The 18,622-nt window shown below is 42.3% G+C and overlaps 1 protein-coding gene across 1 annotated transcript; it reads right to left on the reverse strand.

The window, feature by feature from the left end:
* Positions 1–9,213: 9,213 nt before the first annotated feature.
* Ufm1 (ubiquitin fold modifier 1) lies at positions 9,214–16,627 on the reverse strand. The gene is made up of 6 exons (XM_052730942.1): positions 16,520–16,627; positions 16,385–16,441; positions 13,623–13,680; positions 12,768–12,807; positions 11,961–11,993; positions 9,214–10,631 (listed from the first exon to the last, which is right to left on the reverse strand). Coding segments are annotated over exons 1-6 (258 nt in total). The 5' UTR covers positions 16,522–16,627; the 3' UTR covers positions 9,214–10,563.
* Between the last annotated feature and the right edge of the window lie 1,995 nt (positions 16,628–18,622).

An 18,622-nucleotide genomic window follows, 5' to 3' on the forward strand; every position in this document is an offset into this window, starting at 1 on the left:
ACAAAGAGGGCGGCAACAGCTTTCTGCATTCTCAAGTAAGCTTACTTCCTAGGGGTCTCAACCAGAGAAGCTGGCCAATGATCAGCAAGAGTGCAACATGGCGGCGCTCATCTAGGCAAGCTCTGAGTCGTGTCTTTGCCGCTGAGCAGCTGGGTAACACTGGCAAAAACACTATAGAACTCAGAGATTGTTCTGACGATTAAACATGGATGAAAAAACCAGCACAGAGCCTGGCACATTGTAAAAAGCCCATTAAGTATTAATGCTCATGTGTAGTACTTCTCTCGGGAAGAAACACACTGCGACTGTCATTTTGATGAGACTTCATATTTAAGGCTCAGAATATCAGGTTCATCCTCAATACAAAAAAAAATTAGAACAAATAAAGATTATTTAAGTAACAACACCTGTCCTCCACTCCGGGAATAAACAGTCTTTCTTTGTTGTAACAAGTGGCTAGAGGAGAGATTATGACGACTACCATTCCTGCAATGGCATGTGGGCTCCTTTACAACCCTCTAAAGACCAGCAAATAGTTTTAGCCACCTTCCATCACTAGGCTAAACCTTAGAATACTGGTCAAAACATTCTAGAACTGGGCTGGAGAGATGGCTCAGCTGTTAAAGCCTAGGCTCACAACCAAAACTTTCTAGAACAAATACATCTTCCCAGGATAAGTTAGAGAGCCCTAAGACAATCTATAAAATGGCAAGATTTCCCACTGTGTGCAGTTTTAAGAGTCCTCAGTAAGTAGCATTAAAATGCTTCCCCACGTTTTGGCTCTATATCCCCTCTCTGCTCATTCCAAGGTTGCCTTCAGCATCCTAGAGGGTGGAGGTGATGGAGGAGGTGGATCTGGAGCACCTGGCATTACCTCAGGATCCTGTATTGGCTTTCTCCTTCCCAGACCGAAGGTCTTTATTTTTTTATCTTGCCTTGTTTCACTGGACAGAATTTACAGTAGCCAGTTAAATAGGTATCAAAGAGCCAACATTTTGCATAAGCTCAAGCAAAAAGCATCTATAAGCTATGTGTTTTACTATCAACTGTAAGGTTTTATAATTACTTTTTACCAAGTTTAGGAAATGGCCCTCTGTTCCAACTTTCCTAAGAGTTTTTTTTTAATTATCTTGAATAAGTGTTATCATGATTTTAAAGTGTGTTTTATGTGTCAGTTTCTAGGACCACAGATTTTCTACTGGTCAGCCTGTTGTTATGCATTATATAAACTGATTTTTAAATATCGAGTCATTCTTGCACATGGGGTAAAATCTGCTTAGTCACAGTATAGGTTTTTAAAAATACATTGATGGATAGGCTTTGACAAATTTTGCTAAGGAGTTTTTGCATCTAAATTCACTTCAGATACTGAAGTCTTCTGTGTTCTGTCTTTGTTTTCAGGGATGGTGATATCTATTAGGATGTGGATGTCTTTCCCTGCAAAGAAATGCAAAGATGAGACCGCGATCCTTTCTCCAGCCCGTCTAAGAAGAAATAATAAAAGCTACTCTGGCCTCTTCCCTTCAGTGATCCACTGTGACTCTCGCACTGATCAGCTCTATCCATGTGAGAGGGCAATTCCATGATCAACCAATCCTCACTAAGGTCTGCCAGAAGTTCCAGCTCCGTTAACAACTAAGGAGTGTGTTCACACGTCACTTCAAATACAAATAGTTCTCAAGATCTGTCTGAGTTACTGTCTCCTCTGCCGTGACCACGTGCTGGACAGAAGCAACTTAAGCCGGGGAGGTATTCCGGCTGCTGGTTCAGGAGGGTGATTTCAGCAAGTTCCACCTGTGCTGGCAGAGTCATCCTAGGGTAGTTAGACCAGGAAGCAGGACATGCATGCTAGAAGCAGAAACAGGTTTAATCTTCAAATGCTCACTCCTAATATACGATCTAGTATACCAGCTAGATCCTATGTCCCAAAGCCTGCACACCCTTCCAATACAGCCTAAGTGTCTGGGGATGGAGTGTTCGGTCACATAAATTTCTAGAGGACATTCAACTCAAACTACAGTGAGACCCCATAGTCACAATGTCACTTATCTCATTATATTATGAGCCAAGTCCTAAATTCTCTGTGTACCCCTAGCTGGCTGGCTGCTTTCTCTATAGTTCAGCTCTAGATGACTCGAGCGAACAGTTCAGTACCTTATATAAAAGTGGAAAGTATTTTGTGTATTGGGTAACCTGATCACAAGTACATCCCCAACTGTGTAAAATGCTATGACATTTCCTGTCCTAACTAAAGACTCCAGGATGAGCTGAAATGCTAGACTCCCCAAAGGAGATATACATTGACATGTTTATTGTCCGGATTCCTAGAAATGATCAACAGTCTCACCGCTGAATCTTTTATTTTATGCTCTGCTGTCTGGAGCTATCTTAGTAAGGTTAACCAAGATGTGTAAAGGTGGAATGATAATGATGCTACCAGAAAGATTTAGATGCTTCCTACCAATTCATTAAAAAGTTAACTTACAAGCACAGGGTGAATATTAAGGTTTCTGTGACATCCAACTTTGATTTATCAAAAAATAAATCAATGGAAATAAAAAAAAAAGTGGAAAGTATTTGTAGATATCCCAATCCCACTGCTTGGTATACTTTCTAAGTCATGTCCAGATTCCTGACATTAACATAATATAAGTGCTCTATAACAGCAGTTACATATCACTGTTTGGGAAGTACAGGGGGAGAGTCTGCTCATGTAATTGCAATGTGATCTGTGGCTGGTTAAGTTCGGGGACACAGACCCTGTGGTAAGTACAGTGTAAGTACAGTGCTGGCTGTACTTACATCCTGGGCTAGTTCATTATTGTTTCTTGTTAACATAACCCCTTTAACTAGTTCCATCACCCATCTTTGTTCCTACAGACCCAGACTTAACTCACCAACTGCCTTCCACTTCCACTGGCCCCTTTACATCCCTTGAACTCACTCTATATTGCTATGGACAGCTAAGCCACACTGCAGTGCGGGAAGATAGTTTATACACATACCTGGTCATACCAAAAGAAGTTTTCCTGTAAAGTAGCCTGTATCTCCTTTGCATTTCTGAAACACCACAGTCACCCACAGTGAGAGGAGGGCACTTATTATCTATAGTTGGGTGTGTTTCTCATCTAAATTAAAAATTTCTCATCTAAACTAAAAATGATACACCCTAATTTTTAAAAACCACAGCATTTGACGTTATGCTGTTCCTCACTGTTCTTCTCTCTTGACCCCACAAACCCTGAAAAGGCAGGGGCACTTTCATGCCACTGTGATGCTAGCAGACAGTGTACATACATAAGAATGCAGAGGTATCATTACTACATATGAATGCTTTTCTACATGCCTTTTCAAGCTCCTTCACAAACCATTCCCACTACCCTCCGTGGTCCTTTAATCCCTGGGACACACACTCTGTCACCCTGACTTGACTATGACTGCATGGTCCTACAAAATTGAATGTTAATCCATTTAACCAAGATGTGAGTTATCTGAGCATGGGGGTACTCGTTACCCCGGCAGAAGGTCCTGCACATTTTGTTGCCTCTTGAGATTCTGGCAAGTGGTCTCCACATGCCAAGGCCCCAGAAGGATCTTCTGGGTATAGATGCACTTAAGTCAAGGATGCTCTTCAATCCCTGAGGTTGCACAGGTCAATCTGAATCTTCCACACAAGATGGCAGCCAGGGAAAACAACAGTGTGTGAGGACAGACATTAGAGTTAGGGTTTAAATAGATACTAGGCAGGGGCTAGAGAGATGGCTCAATGGTGAAGAGCACTGGCTACTTTTCCAGGGGACCTGGGTTCGAGCCTCAGAACACACGTGATGACTCACAACCATCTGTAACTCCAGTTCCAGGGGATCTGATGCACTTTCCTGGCCTCTAGGGGCACCATGCAGGCATATGGTGTACATACATACATGCAGGAAGATATAACACACATTAAAATTTTTTTTAAAGATTTATCTGACAAAGATAGAAATTCCAAGGCTGTTCAGACAGTCTGTTGAAGCTGTGAAGCCCAATACTGATACAGCTGACTGCAAAATGTACTGCCAGAAGGGACAAACCAAGTGCACTCTGGGAAAGTCCTCAGCAGCTTCCTACAGCAAGAGGCTTCCTTCATGTCATTGGGCTGGGAGGGAGGGTAGGAAGCAGAAGTTGGTCAGGAGCTGGTCAGAAGTTTATATTTTACAATTATTTGTTTATAGCAAGGGTGCCATGTTTTCAAATCCTGCTTACTTTATTAAAATATTAGGAATATACTGTTTTAAAAATAAACATTTAAAAAATTAGAACCAAAGAAAAACGAGATAGATTACATTTTGGAGAGTCCCACTAGGAATAAATATCACTCTGAAACACAGGCCCTGTTCTCTCTCTCACAGGTAAAAGCTGGCTCCACTTAAAAATTACATCAAGATAATGGGGCATATTCTTTCCAGACTGAGACACACTTAAAGCTCAGTCTTCAAACCTCTGACGACGAGCCCTCACCCTCTCTCCTCGCTTACTCTGTACTGCAATTCAAATAGTAGGGTTGTGGAAGTTCAAGGCCACTAAACGGTTCTGAAGGTTTGGCTGCAACTCATGCACGGCCCCCAAACCTTCATTTTCCAATGTCCTGAGAAACTACATCTGTTTGGATGGACGTAGCTAAGCACAGACCTGAGACACCATCCCTGCTATCACTTGAGTAATTTACCTCCAACTCCTTGTTCCATCCTTACACAATGTGGACATGTAAAGACTGAAAAAGCTGTAATCTGTCCGTATATTTATCTTAGAAAATCAAAATAAAAAAATCCAGAGACTGCAGCATCTCAATACTTGTCAAAATGTGTGTGGTCCTGACAACAGACATGCCATAGCTTATTTCTAAACAACCCGTCAACTGAAAACCGTACGTTGAAGAACTGATTTATTAAACCTGCTAGGCAGCCAAACAAATATTGACATGATGTATCATCACAATATGCTTCCAATAACAGCTTTTACATTTCGAATGAGTTTTGCCAGAGAACCAGAGATTTATGTCCAAAACTGGCTCTCCATTTGTCTGCCAACCTTGGCTGGTATTTTGCATTCAGCAACAAAATCACAACTCTATGCAAAAAAGAAAAAAAAAATCAGACAATAGAGCCGCAAACCTTTTCAAATGATGAGTGTTACATAAATGACTGTTCTCACTGGAGGGGAGATTGCAAACGATAACATTTTCAAGCCAAGTGTAACCACAGAAATGGTTGATAACCGTTTATGAACCCATTCTGGATGTGCTATATTGTTCTGCAGAAATATTTTAATTCTAAGGGAAAAGGGTAGTAGGCACGATTCATAGTACGGAGCTGGTTGTGTAGACCTTGTCAATCTCCCTGTCACCTCGGACACATGAGCTGGAAGAGTCTCAGCTTCCTCGACAGCAATGTGAAGAAATACACACCGAGACTGTGAGTCAGCCGAGGCCAAGCACAGACATTCACTGACTCCTCACAGCATAGTTTTGGTGTTTTGGAAATGTATACATCTTAGGAAGCACAAGAAGAGGAAACAGGCCTTAACTGTATTTTAATACTCATCGTGTCCAGTATTGAACATCCAGTTTGTAGCTAATACTGTTGTTCATTTGCTAGGCATTCTCTCTGAGACATCTGGCGCTTCCCAAGTCGGCTGTTTATTTCTGAGATAGTTAATTCCTGCTGTACCAAACTGGGGGATATGGACATGATAATCAAATACTGAGGATGAAGCCCAAAGAATTACAATTTTCAAAGTTCTCACTCCTTTCTTTGCTTTACTAAGTGTTTATTATTGACAAGTTAGTTTTGAAACCCATTTTTGGCCATATTTGTCTTGGTCACTGTTCTACCACTGTGAAGAGACACCGTGACCAAGCCAAATTAGGGCCTGCTTACAGTTTCAGAGGCTTAGTCCATTATCATCACAGTAGGGATCAGGGTTGCTTGCAGGAGGCAGAGTGCTGGAGAAGTAGCTGAGAACTACCTCCGGATCCACAGGCAAGAGAGTGAAGAGTGAGAGAATGTGAGTGAGAGCTAGAGACTGGGACTGGCATGAGCCTTAGAAACCCCAAAATCCAACCCTAGTGCCATACTTCCTCCCAAAGGCCACACCTCCTTATCCTTAAATCTCACCACTCCCTGATGACTCAAACTCAGGAGCCTATGGGGGCCATTCTTATTCAAACCATGATATTGGACTTATAAAATTTATAGTTTGGGACAAATAATTCTGTGCTTAATAATTGCTACAGCAAAAAAGAAGATACAGTGGCTAAATCTTAATTTGGCTGGGAAGCAGAGAAATGAGGCTGAGAGCTTCTCAAGCCATAGGTTTCCTGGTCTCACAGATGTGGGAAGTAAAGGCAACAAGCCTAAGAACATGGCACACCACAGGACTAAACAGCCTCTGAAGTGTGGTACAGCTACAGAAGTAAACCATGAAGACAGTAGGAACAGTGCCTGTGGACAAAGAACAGTCCAGAAAGGCCTGTGATGGCAGGAAGGCCTCTCATACAGACTGTAACTCTGATGGAGAGCTTGGGCTAGTAAAACCACATGCCAGTCACTGTCGCTCTATTTGTGTATATTTGTGTCCTGAGGCAGTCCTGCTGTGCAGCCCAGGCTGCCCTTGATCTTGCAGTCCTACTGCTGGGATTCCAGAAGTGTGCCACAAGTGGCTGGACTCTGTAGTTTTTCTATCATTACTAAAGCATCTATTCAAAGTATTGGCACTCATTACTACACATTTTCAGCATGCCATGGAAGTTGTTTGTCTTTGAAAATGTATGGTGATATTTTATTTGTATTAAAATATTATTTGTAGGTTAATAAATAAAGTTGCCCGGGGGTCAGAGCTATTAGCAAGCCATAGGAAAGCAGGGCGGTGGTAGCGTACGCTTGTAATTCCAGCACTTGGTAGGCAGAGCTGGGTAAGTCTCTGTGTGTTCAGGGATACAGCCATTATTGGATACACATGCCTTTAATCTTAATACCAATCATGGAAAACCTGGAGGCCTATACAGACAGGCTGTGAGGAGGTGGTCATGTGGTTGGGTTTACAACCAATGAGAAGGCAGGACAGGAACTCTATATAAAGACTTTAACACAGGGGTAGCTCTGGTTCGGAGAGGTAGGACCACCGCAGGAGGAAGGGTAAGGTTTTAGCTCTTAGCTCTGACCTCTTGGCTTTCTTCTTTGCATTGGTTCTGTGTTTCTTATTTAATAAGAAGGTTGGATACACAAGTGAGTATTTTGCAGAAAATGGATTCTGAAATTTTCTCAAAAGTTATATGGAATCCCAGACAAAGCCTGGTTCAAAGTGTAATCTTCCCAGTCCTTCAAGGAGGTGGGACTCACTGAGCACTGTTTCAACAAGTCATACATTAAACTAGTCTTCACAATTAAAGTTCAACAGGCTTTTATCATTTTTTTTCTAGATTTACGTGTACAGAAGTGTTGTTTGCAGTGTTCACAGAGGCCAGAAGAGGACATTGAATCCCATGGAATTGGAGTTACAGATGGTTGAGACACTGTAGGGAACAAAACTTGATCCTCTGCAAGAGCAGTAGGTGCTTTTAACCACTGAGCATCTGTCCAGCCCTAGTTAAACAGATTTTAATGATAAACCAACTATGCACATAATTTTACCTAGCTTTATAAATAGCCTTGGAAACAGTTAACAACCTAGAATTACTCCTTTATAGTATATTAATGCTTCCAATTTACAAATGTTTGGGGCCTCTTGGGCAAAGACATAATGGTAATTTAAAATGTTTTACGCTTGGGTGCATATAAATGTCCATGTGTCACAGCCTGGATGTGGAGGTCAGTCCTTTCCTTCTACCATGAAGGTCTCAGGGATGAACTCAGGTTATTGTCAGCAAGCACCTGTTTTGGCTGAGCCAACCCCCTTGGAATCCTTTCAATTGACTTCTTTGTCAAATAAAAACTACAGCTAAGACATAAAGCACTACAAGCCCACTGACAACTGTAAGCCAATTTTCCCAGCAGGGACAACGGTCAGCATCTTCACACTGTCAGGTTATTACAGAGTCAAGCGGCTTAAAGGACCGCCCAAGATTTCAGTGTCCTTTGACCACAGCTTGCAATTCTACTCTCTAGGGTGGAAAGGCTGTCCTGGAGCTAACCCTCAAGCAGCATATGAAGCCATCAGACCTCCTTACAGAGGTTCTCATGTTTATGATTTAAACTCAGTTAGAACCTGAGGGATGGTTTCTAATTTCCTAGTTTACTCTGGTCCCTACCAGAGCTGGGACCTCCTGAAGTTTTCTTCTTCCGTATATGGATTGACATTTAGAAATTTCCTTTTCTTTTTTTTAATGACTTATAAACTGGTTCAATAGGTATGCTGGTTATTAAGTCTGATAGTAAAGTAATGGTAGCCATGGTTTACAATATACAAAATGTATTTTCCTACACTATTATTTATGGGCATTTAAATATAATACCTAAAACATTCTGCATAAAGAACTTACAGATCGGCCGGGCGGTGGTGGCGCACGCCTTTAATCCCAGCACTCGGGAGGCAGAGCCAGGCGGATCTCTGTGAGTTCGAGGCCAGCCTGGGCTACCAAGTGAGTTCCAGGAAAGGCACAAAGCTACACAGAGAAACCCTGTCTCGAAAAACTAAAGGAAAAAAAAAAAAACAAAAAACCAGACAAACAAAAAAAAAAAACGAACTTACAGATCACATTTACTTAATAACAAATCATCTAATTTTTGAGTAAAATATTTTGAAGACTATATTTTCAAATCAAAGAACAGATGTGCTAGGTAAATCATTTTAGACTGCAGGACTGTATAAACATTATAGAAAGCATGCAGAATTAAGGCAGAATGGAAGAAACTTAGTAACAAAAAATTAGGTAACAAGTATTTAAACATTTCTGGCTAGCAGAGGTTTAATGCTATAAGGAATAGGGTCTCCAGGCACTAGACTTTTGTAAAAATAAAATCCCAGCCAACAAGAATTGCATATTGCTACACAATTCGGAACTCCAGCATGCACTCTGCAAACCTGTGAACAATGACAATTCTTCCATCTACTAACATAACTCTTCAGATGCTGACCCTTAATACTCTTACAAACACCCTCCCTTCCCCAGTGAACCAAGGTCCTGTAATAGGGAATACACAAGACACGAGATAAAAATTGGTCCTTAAGACATCATTCATGAATTCAGTGAGTATTTATTGAGAACCTGTATCTCTAGCTCTAGGGAGCATGTGACACACTGACCCTCACCTCCAAAGAGCTCACCCGCTAAATCAAGAACAGGCCAGCTCTCACTTAGTCACTGTCAACATTTAATTCATCCTGCAAGATGATAAAGACATGGATTTCCTCTGTAGGAGCAACGATGATCTTTAAAAGAATGCATCATTGTGGGAGGGGGCATTGGCTCACATCAGGGCGTCTGTGTAAGGTCGGAGGATGACTGTGGAGTTGTTCTCTCTTTCCACATGGGTTTTGGCTTACAAAGCTTTGCCTGGTTGAACCGCCTCCCCAGGTCCCAGGCCCTGACATCTTTCTGTAGATGGCTGTGGGTGTTCTGAAATGTATATGGAGGTGCCTTCTGATGCTATGCCCGGTACTCTTCTCCCTTTCATACTTCTCCTGTGACACTGCCAGCCTCATCACTTCCTCTGCTCTGCCAGCAAGGGCCTGGCCATCTTTGCTTCCCTGGCTTCTTATCCACTTATCACTAATGCTAACAGCTTCCTTAAGTTCCCTGATCAGTGGGGACACCCCATCAGCACAGGTGCTGCTTCTCTAAGCTCTGTTCTAAAAGTCAGATCTTCTCTGAAACAATATTTCCTGGATGCTAGAGAATCCTCAAAAAGAAGGGTGTAAGGACTTCCGTTTGAACACTGTATTAAGACATTATCGAGGAATGCATAATTTAGCTAAGGGTGCTTCTTCTGCGGTAGTCAGTTCCCACCAGGACACATTTGATTTCACAAGATCACTATGTTGAAGCTATTTGTGTAAGATAGCAACTTTATACACATAATGGTTAAATCCCATGATTTAATTTTGGTTTTGTACAACTCATCACAACCAATATAATTTGAAAATCTAAACATGGGCCTGCAGGTGAGATGCTCTTGAGCCAAATGCTTCTATGATCATTATCCTTTAAATTCTCAAGTCAGAAAATACATCTGATACTGTAAATTTTGATTTTCCAAATGTTCCTCAAAGGGCTGATCAGACTCATCCTCTGGTTTTGTTGTTGGCTTTGTTTGTTTTTTTAAAGCACAGTCCATTGGTCACAGAAGTACCCTCTTCTTCTGGTGAGGCAGCAGTCACCCACTGTGTGACCTATGGTTGGTACCCTCCACTTAAAGGCATTCTCTCTTCCCATGAACAAAACGAACAAGAAGGGACAAGAGTCATTTTTCCTGTTTCATTGATTCTTGGTGCTTTCATTGTACCGTGAATGCCTGATTTCAACAGTACAGCAACAACAAATACCAGTATTTATTCTGAAAAGCTGGGTATTCCAAGAAGCAGACATTAGCAGCTTCCAACTCGGTCTCTAGGAATGATTCGCAGCTCTGAGCCATGCTTCAGAAAAACATTTCCTACACAAACAAACAAAAATGCACAGTTAGGCGTCTAAAGGGGACAATATTGGCATCCCAGCAACGGGCACACAGCATTAGATGATGCATTAGGGAGGAGGGAGGGAGAGAGGCCCTGCATCCTCGGAACTGGTGCCTACCTTCCAAAGCCCTGCCCCATTCTCCTCCAGCCCCACAGATCAACAAGTGCTTAAAATGTGAAGGCACACCAGCCACTGTCATGCCAGCAAATGCAGTAACATCAACCAATGGCACCACCAGTAAAAATAAACAGTAAATCCAAGGTCAGAGGAGGCTACTGACATGCTCTGGTACTCGGGTTTAAGCCCCTGGTGAGATTATAATCAAGCTCCATGACATACGATTCAATTAAGAGGTGACATAAAGGACAACATGTGAGACTAAGCAAGAATTCAAATGAATATAAGCTAACAAAAACTTCTAGAACTAAAAGTACAAAACCATCTTCTCCCATATCACCTGATACTTATGTAATACAGTGCCTCAGGATTTTCAATAAATAAACATTTCAGTTTAAATATATACTCAAGATCATTGAGTATGGTAACAAAAATCTCCAACTGTGTATCACTCATTTTCTAGATTTGTGATTTTCACCAGTGACATAACTGGTGAAACATAATTTTTATAAATCAACATCTTCCAAATACAATTATTTAAAAGCCAAGTATTGTTCAAGAATGAGACTATATTATATTAATAGTACAGCCTCAGAGCATTGTAGTTAGAATATCAGCCAAAGGACACATCTTAATAAATACAGACTCTTTTTTTTTCACAGTTTAAGAGTGCCTTTACTGAAGTTCAAGACACATTTGCCCTACCTGCTAGCCAGGATGTCAATGTTCCATGCTAAGCTATGTTCACAGTTTGAGTGTTAGTGAGAACTCAGCCTTTCGAACGTCAGTGGCTGTGGCTGTGTAAAGGAATGGGGGCTAGAACTCTTGCTGGCACTTCCTAGATACTAGCCATGGAATACCCAGACCTTAAGCAATTCACTGACGACCTCACAATCACTTTAAGAGGTGGGTCAGTCACTAACCTGGCAACACAATCTGACCTTCAGACTTCTTTGTTATGAAAGTATTAACTAAATACTTTTAATTCCTAAACCACTATTAATTAGGCTTTCATTTACTTGTAGTGAGAACCACAGAAATAATTAATATATATATAAATGAAACCAGTTGTCATTGTGTTACAAATAGACTGCCACATAAGCTCTACACAGCTGTGTCTTCTGTAAAATCCTATCTAACTGAAATGAACAAATATTCAGCTTCGATGGACACACAGGCAGATACTCACCAGCAGTCTGTGCAGGATTTATTCCTATTCCATCTAGAAAATAAATTGTAAATCAGGTCAGTTATTCTGAAAGCTAAAACAATCTAAATAGTAACAAGAGATTTGCCAGAATAGTGCTGCTTTGGGTACAGGCAAAGGCTGAGCAATTCAATCCCAGAACAGAGACAACAATCTCTCCGATGAGCAACCCATCTGTGGACACCTCCCATGGCATGTGTTTATACAAAACATCCTAAGGACAACGATTCTCATACACGCTATACACGGTGGTATTTTTAGGCTTATTTTGCTACATGAGAACTACCTGCATGGGACGTTTCCCACCCACAGTAATTTATACACAGATGGACAAGGGCCCCTCACAGCTCCTTCACTGCTTTACTCTTATCTCCTAAGACCAGTTCCACTGGAATTTGGACCAGTGCTCCAAGGTATTCAGATTTTTAACTGAATATATCTAAACCGAAAAACACTGCATGCCTGTAAACCAGTTTCCTATTAGCACAGACAAGGCATAGGGGAGTCACATTCCTGCTTAACTTTCTATACTCTTAAAGCACTTTCTGCTATGGCCTGACGTATATCTAAACCTTGCCAGAAAGGAAGCTGCCTGCAGTAATAATCCAGAGAAAGAGATGAGGACAGGAGGCACTGTGAAGCTTCTCTAACCTAAGGCAGAGGTCATTACATGCAGTGGCCTCCATGAAGAGTTTACTATTAAGTGCAATGTTTATGTTAACATATACAGGGGCTTTGGGATTCAAAGCCCACTGTCTCTAGCACTTATGGTTTAAGGCGAATTCTTACCATTAGTAATAATCGCACTTGTTGCTGCAGGAACTTTAAACTAAAAGGAAGAAAAGAAATAAAAAAAGTCAATACCATTTGCATGGAAACATGAAAGACAGAATAAGGATGCAGGCCCTACTATCAACTCCATAATTCTAAAATCCAACAGTCTTTTGGAGAAAGAAACCACAGTAAAAAAGCAGTTACTAGAATATCTAGTGCAGTGTTAGAGCTGGGGTTAGATGGTATGCACACAGCCCAGGGACTGAGTCCCAGTACTGGGGACCAGGAGGGCAAGAAGAGAACAGAAGGATTTCGTTTATGTGATGCAGCTGACCAATGTCACTACTAAACAGAAAACTGAAGTCTCCCAAATCACATTCTGGTGCCAACTGGCCCAGATCAACCTACACTTTCAAGTGCTGTGCCCAGAGATGCTTTCTAAACAATTCTGATAACTGCAGGTAGAAAAAGCTCTTAAAAACAGAATATGCCAATGTGTTTTTTTAAAAAACACTTTCTAAAACAACTAATTTTTACCGAAAGTACATCCCAGATAGGTTGATATAAGGTCAGCTCTTTAAAAAAAAACAAAAGACAACTTACATATCTCTGGCACATTCACTACCAATACAATTCTCACACTTTTCATCTGCTGAATTAAACAGATGTGCCAAGTTGTTCAGCTCACTGTTTTCTAATGAGAAGAGAGAGTAACTTTACCTGGACTTGTGACTCCTATAGCCTGAGCCCAGCAATGAACGACAGGGAAATGGGGTGAGGAGGGGCACAGGGCATGCAAATATACACAAGACAGAAAACAGAACCAAGCCAGACTGCATCCATAAGGACACTGTTAGAACCCACACTTACTTCTTCCGCTGCAAACTTTAACACTGCTGTGAAAGGTGTACTTTCAGGAACACTGAGACTGCAACAAACAAAAACCAAGTCAAAGAACTTCAACGTTGACTTTCCTGCAAACGAGGGACACTGTCTTTGGGCAGGTTGGCTGTTTTCCTGGCAGCATTATGTGCACTGGTGCTGAGAACAGGACACCAGAGAAGCAGCGTCCAGACAAGGAACCAACACTCGTGTGGAAGCCGACACTGGCAAGCACAGAGTTCTGCCTTCTCTTTCTTTTTATCCATGTGTGTTTAAAGTTCACTGTATTTTGTGTATGTGCCTGGGCTTATGTACATACATATATACACAGGTGCCCACAGAGGCCAAACGAGGGCACTGGATCCACTGGAACTAGTTACAGTCAGATGTGAGCCATCACATAGTGCTAGGAATCGAACCTGAGTCCTCTGCAAAAGCCGCCAGTGCCAAACACTGAGCCACGGCTCCACCCAGGGTGATACAAGTAAGTGTAGGGCATGGGCAGACATTTAATTCGATAATTTATTTTTTCTTTTTTTAAAGGCAGCGTCTCAAGCTGGTCTCAAACTCAGAGAGCTGTTTGCCACTGCCTTCCAAATACTGGGATTAAAGGCTGTGCCAGTGTGCCCAGGATAAGATAGCTGTCAGCAAGGTCAACCTCTCCTTGGTCCTCAGTCTACTGCCTCTCATTCAAGTTTCTAAAAAGCAAAAACAAAATGAAACAAAACAAAAAAACCTAAAAGCACTGATTAAGCACAAAAACCAGACACCTCTCAAGCAGAGAAAAACAAAAAGCTAGCATTCTCTCTAAGCTTTTCTATTTGTCATCACATATCCCATTAATGTCTTAATATCAACTACTGTCAGAGAATGTTCTTAGGACTAAGCCTGGGCCCCTCTTCCATCATCTCTGAATATAAAAGTACTGACTTTCAAATGATTTTTTTTGTGCTGGCATTTTTCCTTCAAATGTTATTCAATGATTAAAATTTGTATCATTCTTTTCCTTTCTTTCATTTTCTATTTGGAGGGTAGAGGGGCACAGAATAAAAAGAAAATTCAAATAGTCCTAATAGTCACTCATTTAAAATCTTCTAATATATCAGGAATGAGAGGTTCACAGTACACATTTCAGTAGTATTTTGCAAGTACTCGTGTAGAAAATCAGCAGACTACACATGCACACACATCCACACGTGCATTAAATAAACACAACCTGGAATGGTTAATCAAAGTTATTCAGCTGCAATGTATTAACTGAAATGGTCCCACACTCCAGCAGCTGATTCTGGCATTGTCCGGCTGACTGTCCTTTACCCTTTCCTCCTCCTCCTCCTCCTCCTCCTCCTCCTCCTCCTCCTCATTCTTCTTTTCAGAGCACAATTACACAATGCTGGGCATAATATAGTACAAAGGGAGAAAAGAACCGACCAGAGAAAGGTGCCGTGACTTAACGTGCCTCAATCCTGAGCAGACCAAAACAGGTGAACTGTAGAAAGAGGCTTTCACAACAGTAGTTACGCTCTTTACGGTAAAGGTATGGGAGATGTTTATGGGCACTGCATGAAAATTAGAGAACTCCCCGCTCCTTTTGATCAAGGGGGAAAGGAGTTGTGGAAAGTTTGAAATAAAACAAAAATACTTTCTGAAAATAGAAAAATGAGCAAACTTTTGGGAACATAGGAGAATGTCAGTCATAAGTTTTTTTCATAAAACTCGCCAATGCTATTGAAATTTTCTCTAGGAACAGATTCAAGTACAGAGAACACAAATGGTTAGACTTGCAGTTGGTGTCTCACCAAGCAAAATATACCACAGAGCGGTGGCCAGGAGATTCAAGGATCTTTACTAGAGAGTGATCTAAAACGGCAGACCACAGACTTCCACCTGCATAAGAAATGAGTGGGCCTGGCACCGGGGATGGGAGAGGGAAGTATTGTGGATGAGATACTGCAGTAAATCATCTGGAGGGAGAGGATGTGGGTACCTGAAAAACGACAGTTTAGAGATGGAACAATTACTGGAGAGATGAGGGAGGGGTACGGGGACCATTTTAGAGATGGAAAGGCAAGGGATCAAGAAGCCGAGAACTGAATGAGTCACAGGTGGGAAGGCACAGACAGCGAGGACGGCTGCTATCAGCTCAGTTAGCTAGGTTTGGTGCCACTACACAAACCATGCACAAAATCTTACGGAAATTTTGCCAGTTAGCATAGGCCTTCCAGCTGTACTTACTCAAAGGGGTCTATACTTAAAAATCATAAGAAAATTGAGATCGGTAACCTGTGTTAACCACCAACTCAATTGCTCAAGAATAAAGGGCCCAACAAGTATATACATAGCCCCACACTCACATTCCCCAATCGTGCTAAGCACTTTTTTTTTTTAAGATCCAAGTGCGTGTAACTTGGGGTTCACCACGGAGACAAACAGTTGTTGAATCATACTCACTACAAAACAAAAAACCTGAAGCTAGCAGTGTTAGTTTTGGACCTGTCAAAGAGTCCAGACTTTGGGAGTCTTCCCTAACTTCGGGTAACAGCTGGTCCAAGTGATTAAAGGCCTTTAAATCAAGTAAATGGGACTGACGGAGTAACGTGCTGCATCAGTGTCCAAAGTTCTTTCCGATGCACCTGCCCACCCAGTGCACTCCGAGGGGTGCTGGCTTCTCAGCAAAAATGCTGCACCCCTCTTCCTGCACGCTCCTGTCCCGCCAGGCCCGGCCGGCTGCAGCCCGGCCTGTCACTCACACTTTGTACGGTAGCCGCGGGTCCGACGTCAGCGTGATTTTAAAGGACACCTTCGACCTGCGGGAGAGAACGAGACGGTGTTACGGTCGGGTCGGGCCGCGGGGCCGGGGCCGCGGCGGAGGGACGGACACTTACATGGTGGAGTCGCCGCACACACACCGCGCCTAGTCGCCCGCCCGGCTTCCTCGATGGCCGGCAGCGGGGGCCTTCGCGGCCCACGTCGCCTTCCGGTGAGGCTATCCACGGCTCGCCTGAAAAACGCACAGTCACACACAGGCCCCAGAAGACACCTAGACAAAAATCAGCAGTTTATTCTGAGTGTATATCCATCATAATAAAGTATAAATGATAGACAGAGAATATGTTTCTACTTTTGATTGTTTATTAACAAATTTTTAGTTAGGCAATGTACTGGAAGTCAAACAGAGTAGCCTCTAGGTCCCCACTGGCTGGTTAGGGCGGAAGTAAGGGATGTTAGGAAGCCGGACGTGGCGGCGGAACTGGGGGCGGGACTCGAGGCAGGGTGGATGAGGAAGTGTTGAGGAGTTGCTAAGCAACCTGCCGGCGTGCACGGATTGACGCTAGAGAGCTGGATTCAACCGCTTTAATTAACAGTATTCTTTGATCTTTCTAACATTCCTGTTAATACGATTTACATTCCTTATGGTTTTATCTTCTTACTTCACATTTTGCTACCGACTTATTAATAATTTCAAAGGAAAGTTATTACGATAGAATTACACTGAGATATCTGTTAGGTTCCAGAAGAAAAATCATTATCCCAGTACTAGAAAGTTGTGGAGTTGGAAAAACTTATCAGTACATCCCAGTAGTTCTTGATATGGTCAAATATAATTTAACTTGGGTGCAAGATTTCCAGTCAGGTATTATGCAGCTTACCAATGAACCTTGAGCTCCTGTGTTCACCAGGCACAAAACCAAAGGTTGAGGCTCCTCTGTGAATCAGATACTAAACTAAAGGCTGTGATCCCAAGGTAGTTAAACACGTGGGTGGCAATCCTTTAGAATCTATCAGTCTGTTGTATTTCTATAGGGAGTGGGGAATGCTGTCTCTAATCTTTATCACAATGTAAACACCATGGCAAAATAGGTATTCCATCTCACAATGACCATTCCTTTTATTCAAATTTATTTATTTATTTTACATCCCGACTGCAGTTTCCCCTCCCTCTACTCCTCCCATCCTCCCAGTCCCTGCTTCCCCTCTGCTCACCCTCCCCAATCTACTCCTCCTTTATTTGAGTTCAGAAAGGGGCAGTCCTCCTATGGGTACCAACAACACATGGCATATCAAGTTGCAGTAAGACTAAGCACCTCCTCTTACATTTAGGCTGAGCAAGGCAATCCAGTATGAAGAATATGTTCCCAAGAGCCAGCCCAAGCATTAGGCACAGCCCCTGCTACTACTATTACTAGTCCCACAGCTAGACCAAGCTACACAACTGTCATGTACATGTAGAGGGCTTAGGTCAGTCCCATGCAGACTCCCTGGTTGTTGGTTCATAGTCTGTGAGTTCCTATGAGCCCTGTTAGTTGTTTCTGTGGGTTTTCTTGTGATGTCCTTGACCCCTTTGACTCTTACAATCCATCCTCCTCTTCCACAGGGTTCACTGAGCTCAGCCGAATGTTTGGCTGTGGGTCTCTTTGATCTGTTTCTATCAGTTACTGGATGAAGGCTCTCTGATGACAGATCACTAATCTGATCACAAGAGCTGGCCCATTCAGGCTATCTATTGTTAGGAGTCTTAGCTGAGGTCATCCTTATAGATTTGTGGGAGTTTCCCTAGCATCAAGTTTCTACCCGACCTGGAAATAGGTACCTTCTAGTCATCTCTGTCAGTACTCTTCCCCTCCACCAAACCCCCAACCTGATTCCTCAAGTTTCCATCCCCCCCCCCCCCATCCACCCAGGAGGTCTCTTTTATTCCCCCTTCCCAGGGAGATCCATGCATCCCTCCCTCCCCCTGCTTGATCCCTCTTTGTTACTTAGCCTCTCTGTAGCTGTGGATTGTAGCATATGACCATACCTTTTAAAGAAATACTGCAGTAAGTAGATGAAACCAGAAATAGGCACTGAACCAAAGGGGAGATCTGGTCAATCTTTAGAACTGGTAGGTTCTACAGGAAAAGTATTAATAGGTAAGGAGGTCCCATGTGAATATTGAAACTATACTTCACGTTTCCTGCAGTTCTGTACCTAGATGGTCTCCTATAACG

Source organism: Peromyscus californicus, unplaced genomic scaffold (genome assembly GCF_007827085.1).
Source record: "Peromyscus californicus insignis strain IS unplaced genomic scaffold, ASM782708v3 Scaffold_9__1_contigs__length_137607984, whole genome shotgun sequence".
NCBI classification, from domain to species: Eukaryota; Metazoa; Chordata; class Mammalia; order Rodentia; family Cricetidae; genus Peromyscus; species Peromyscus californicus.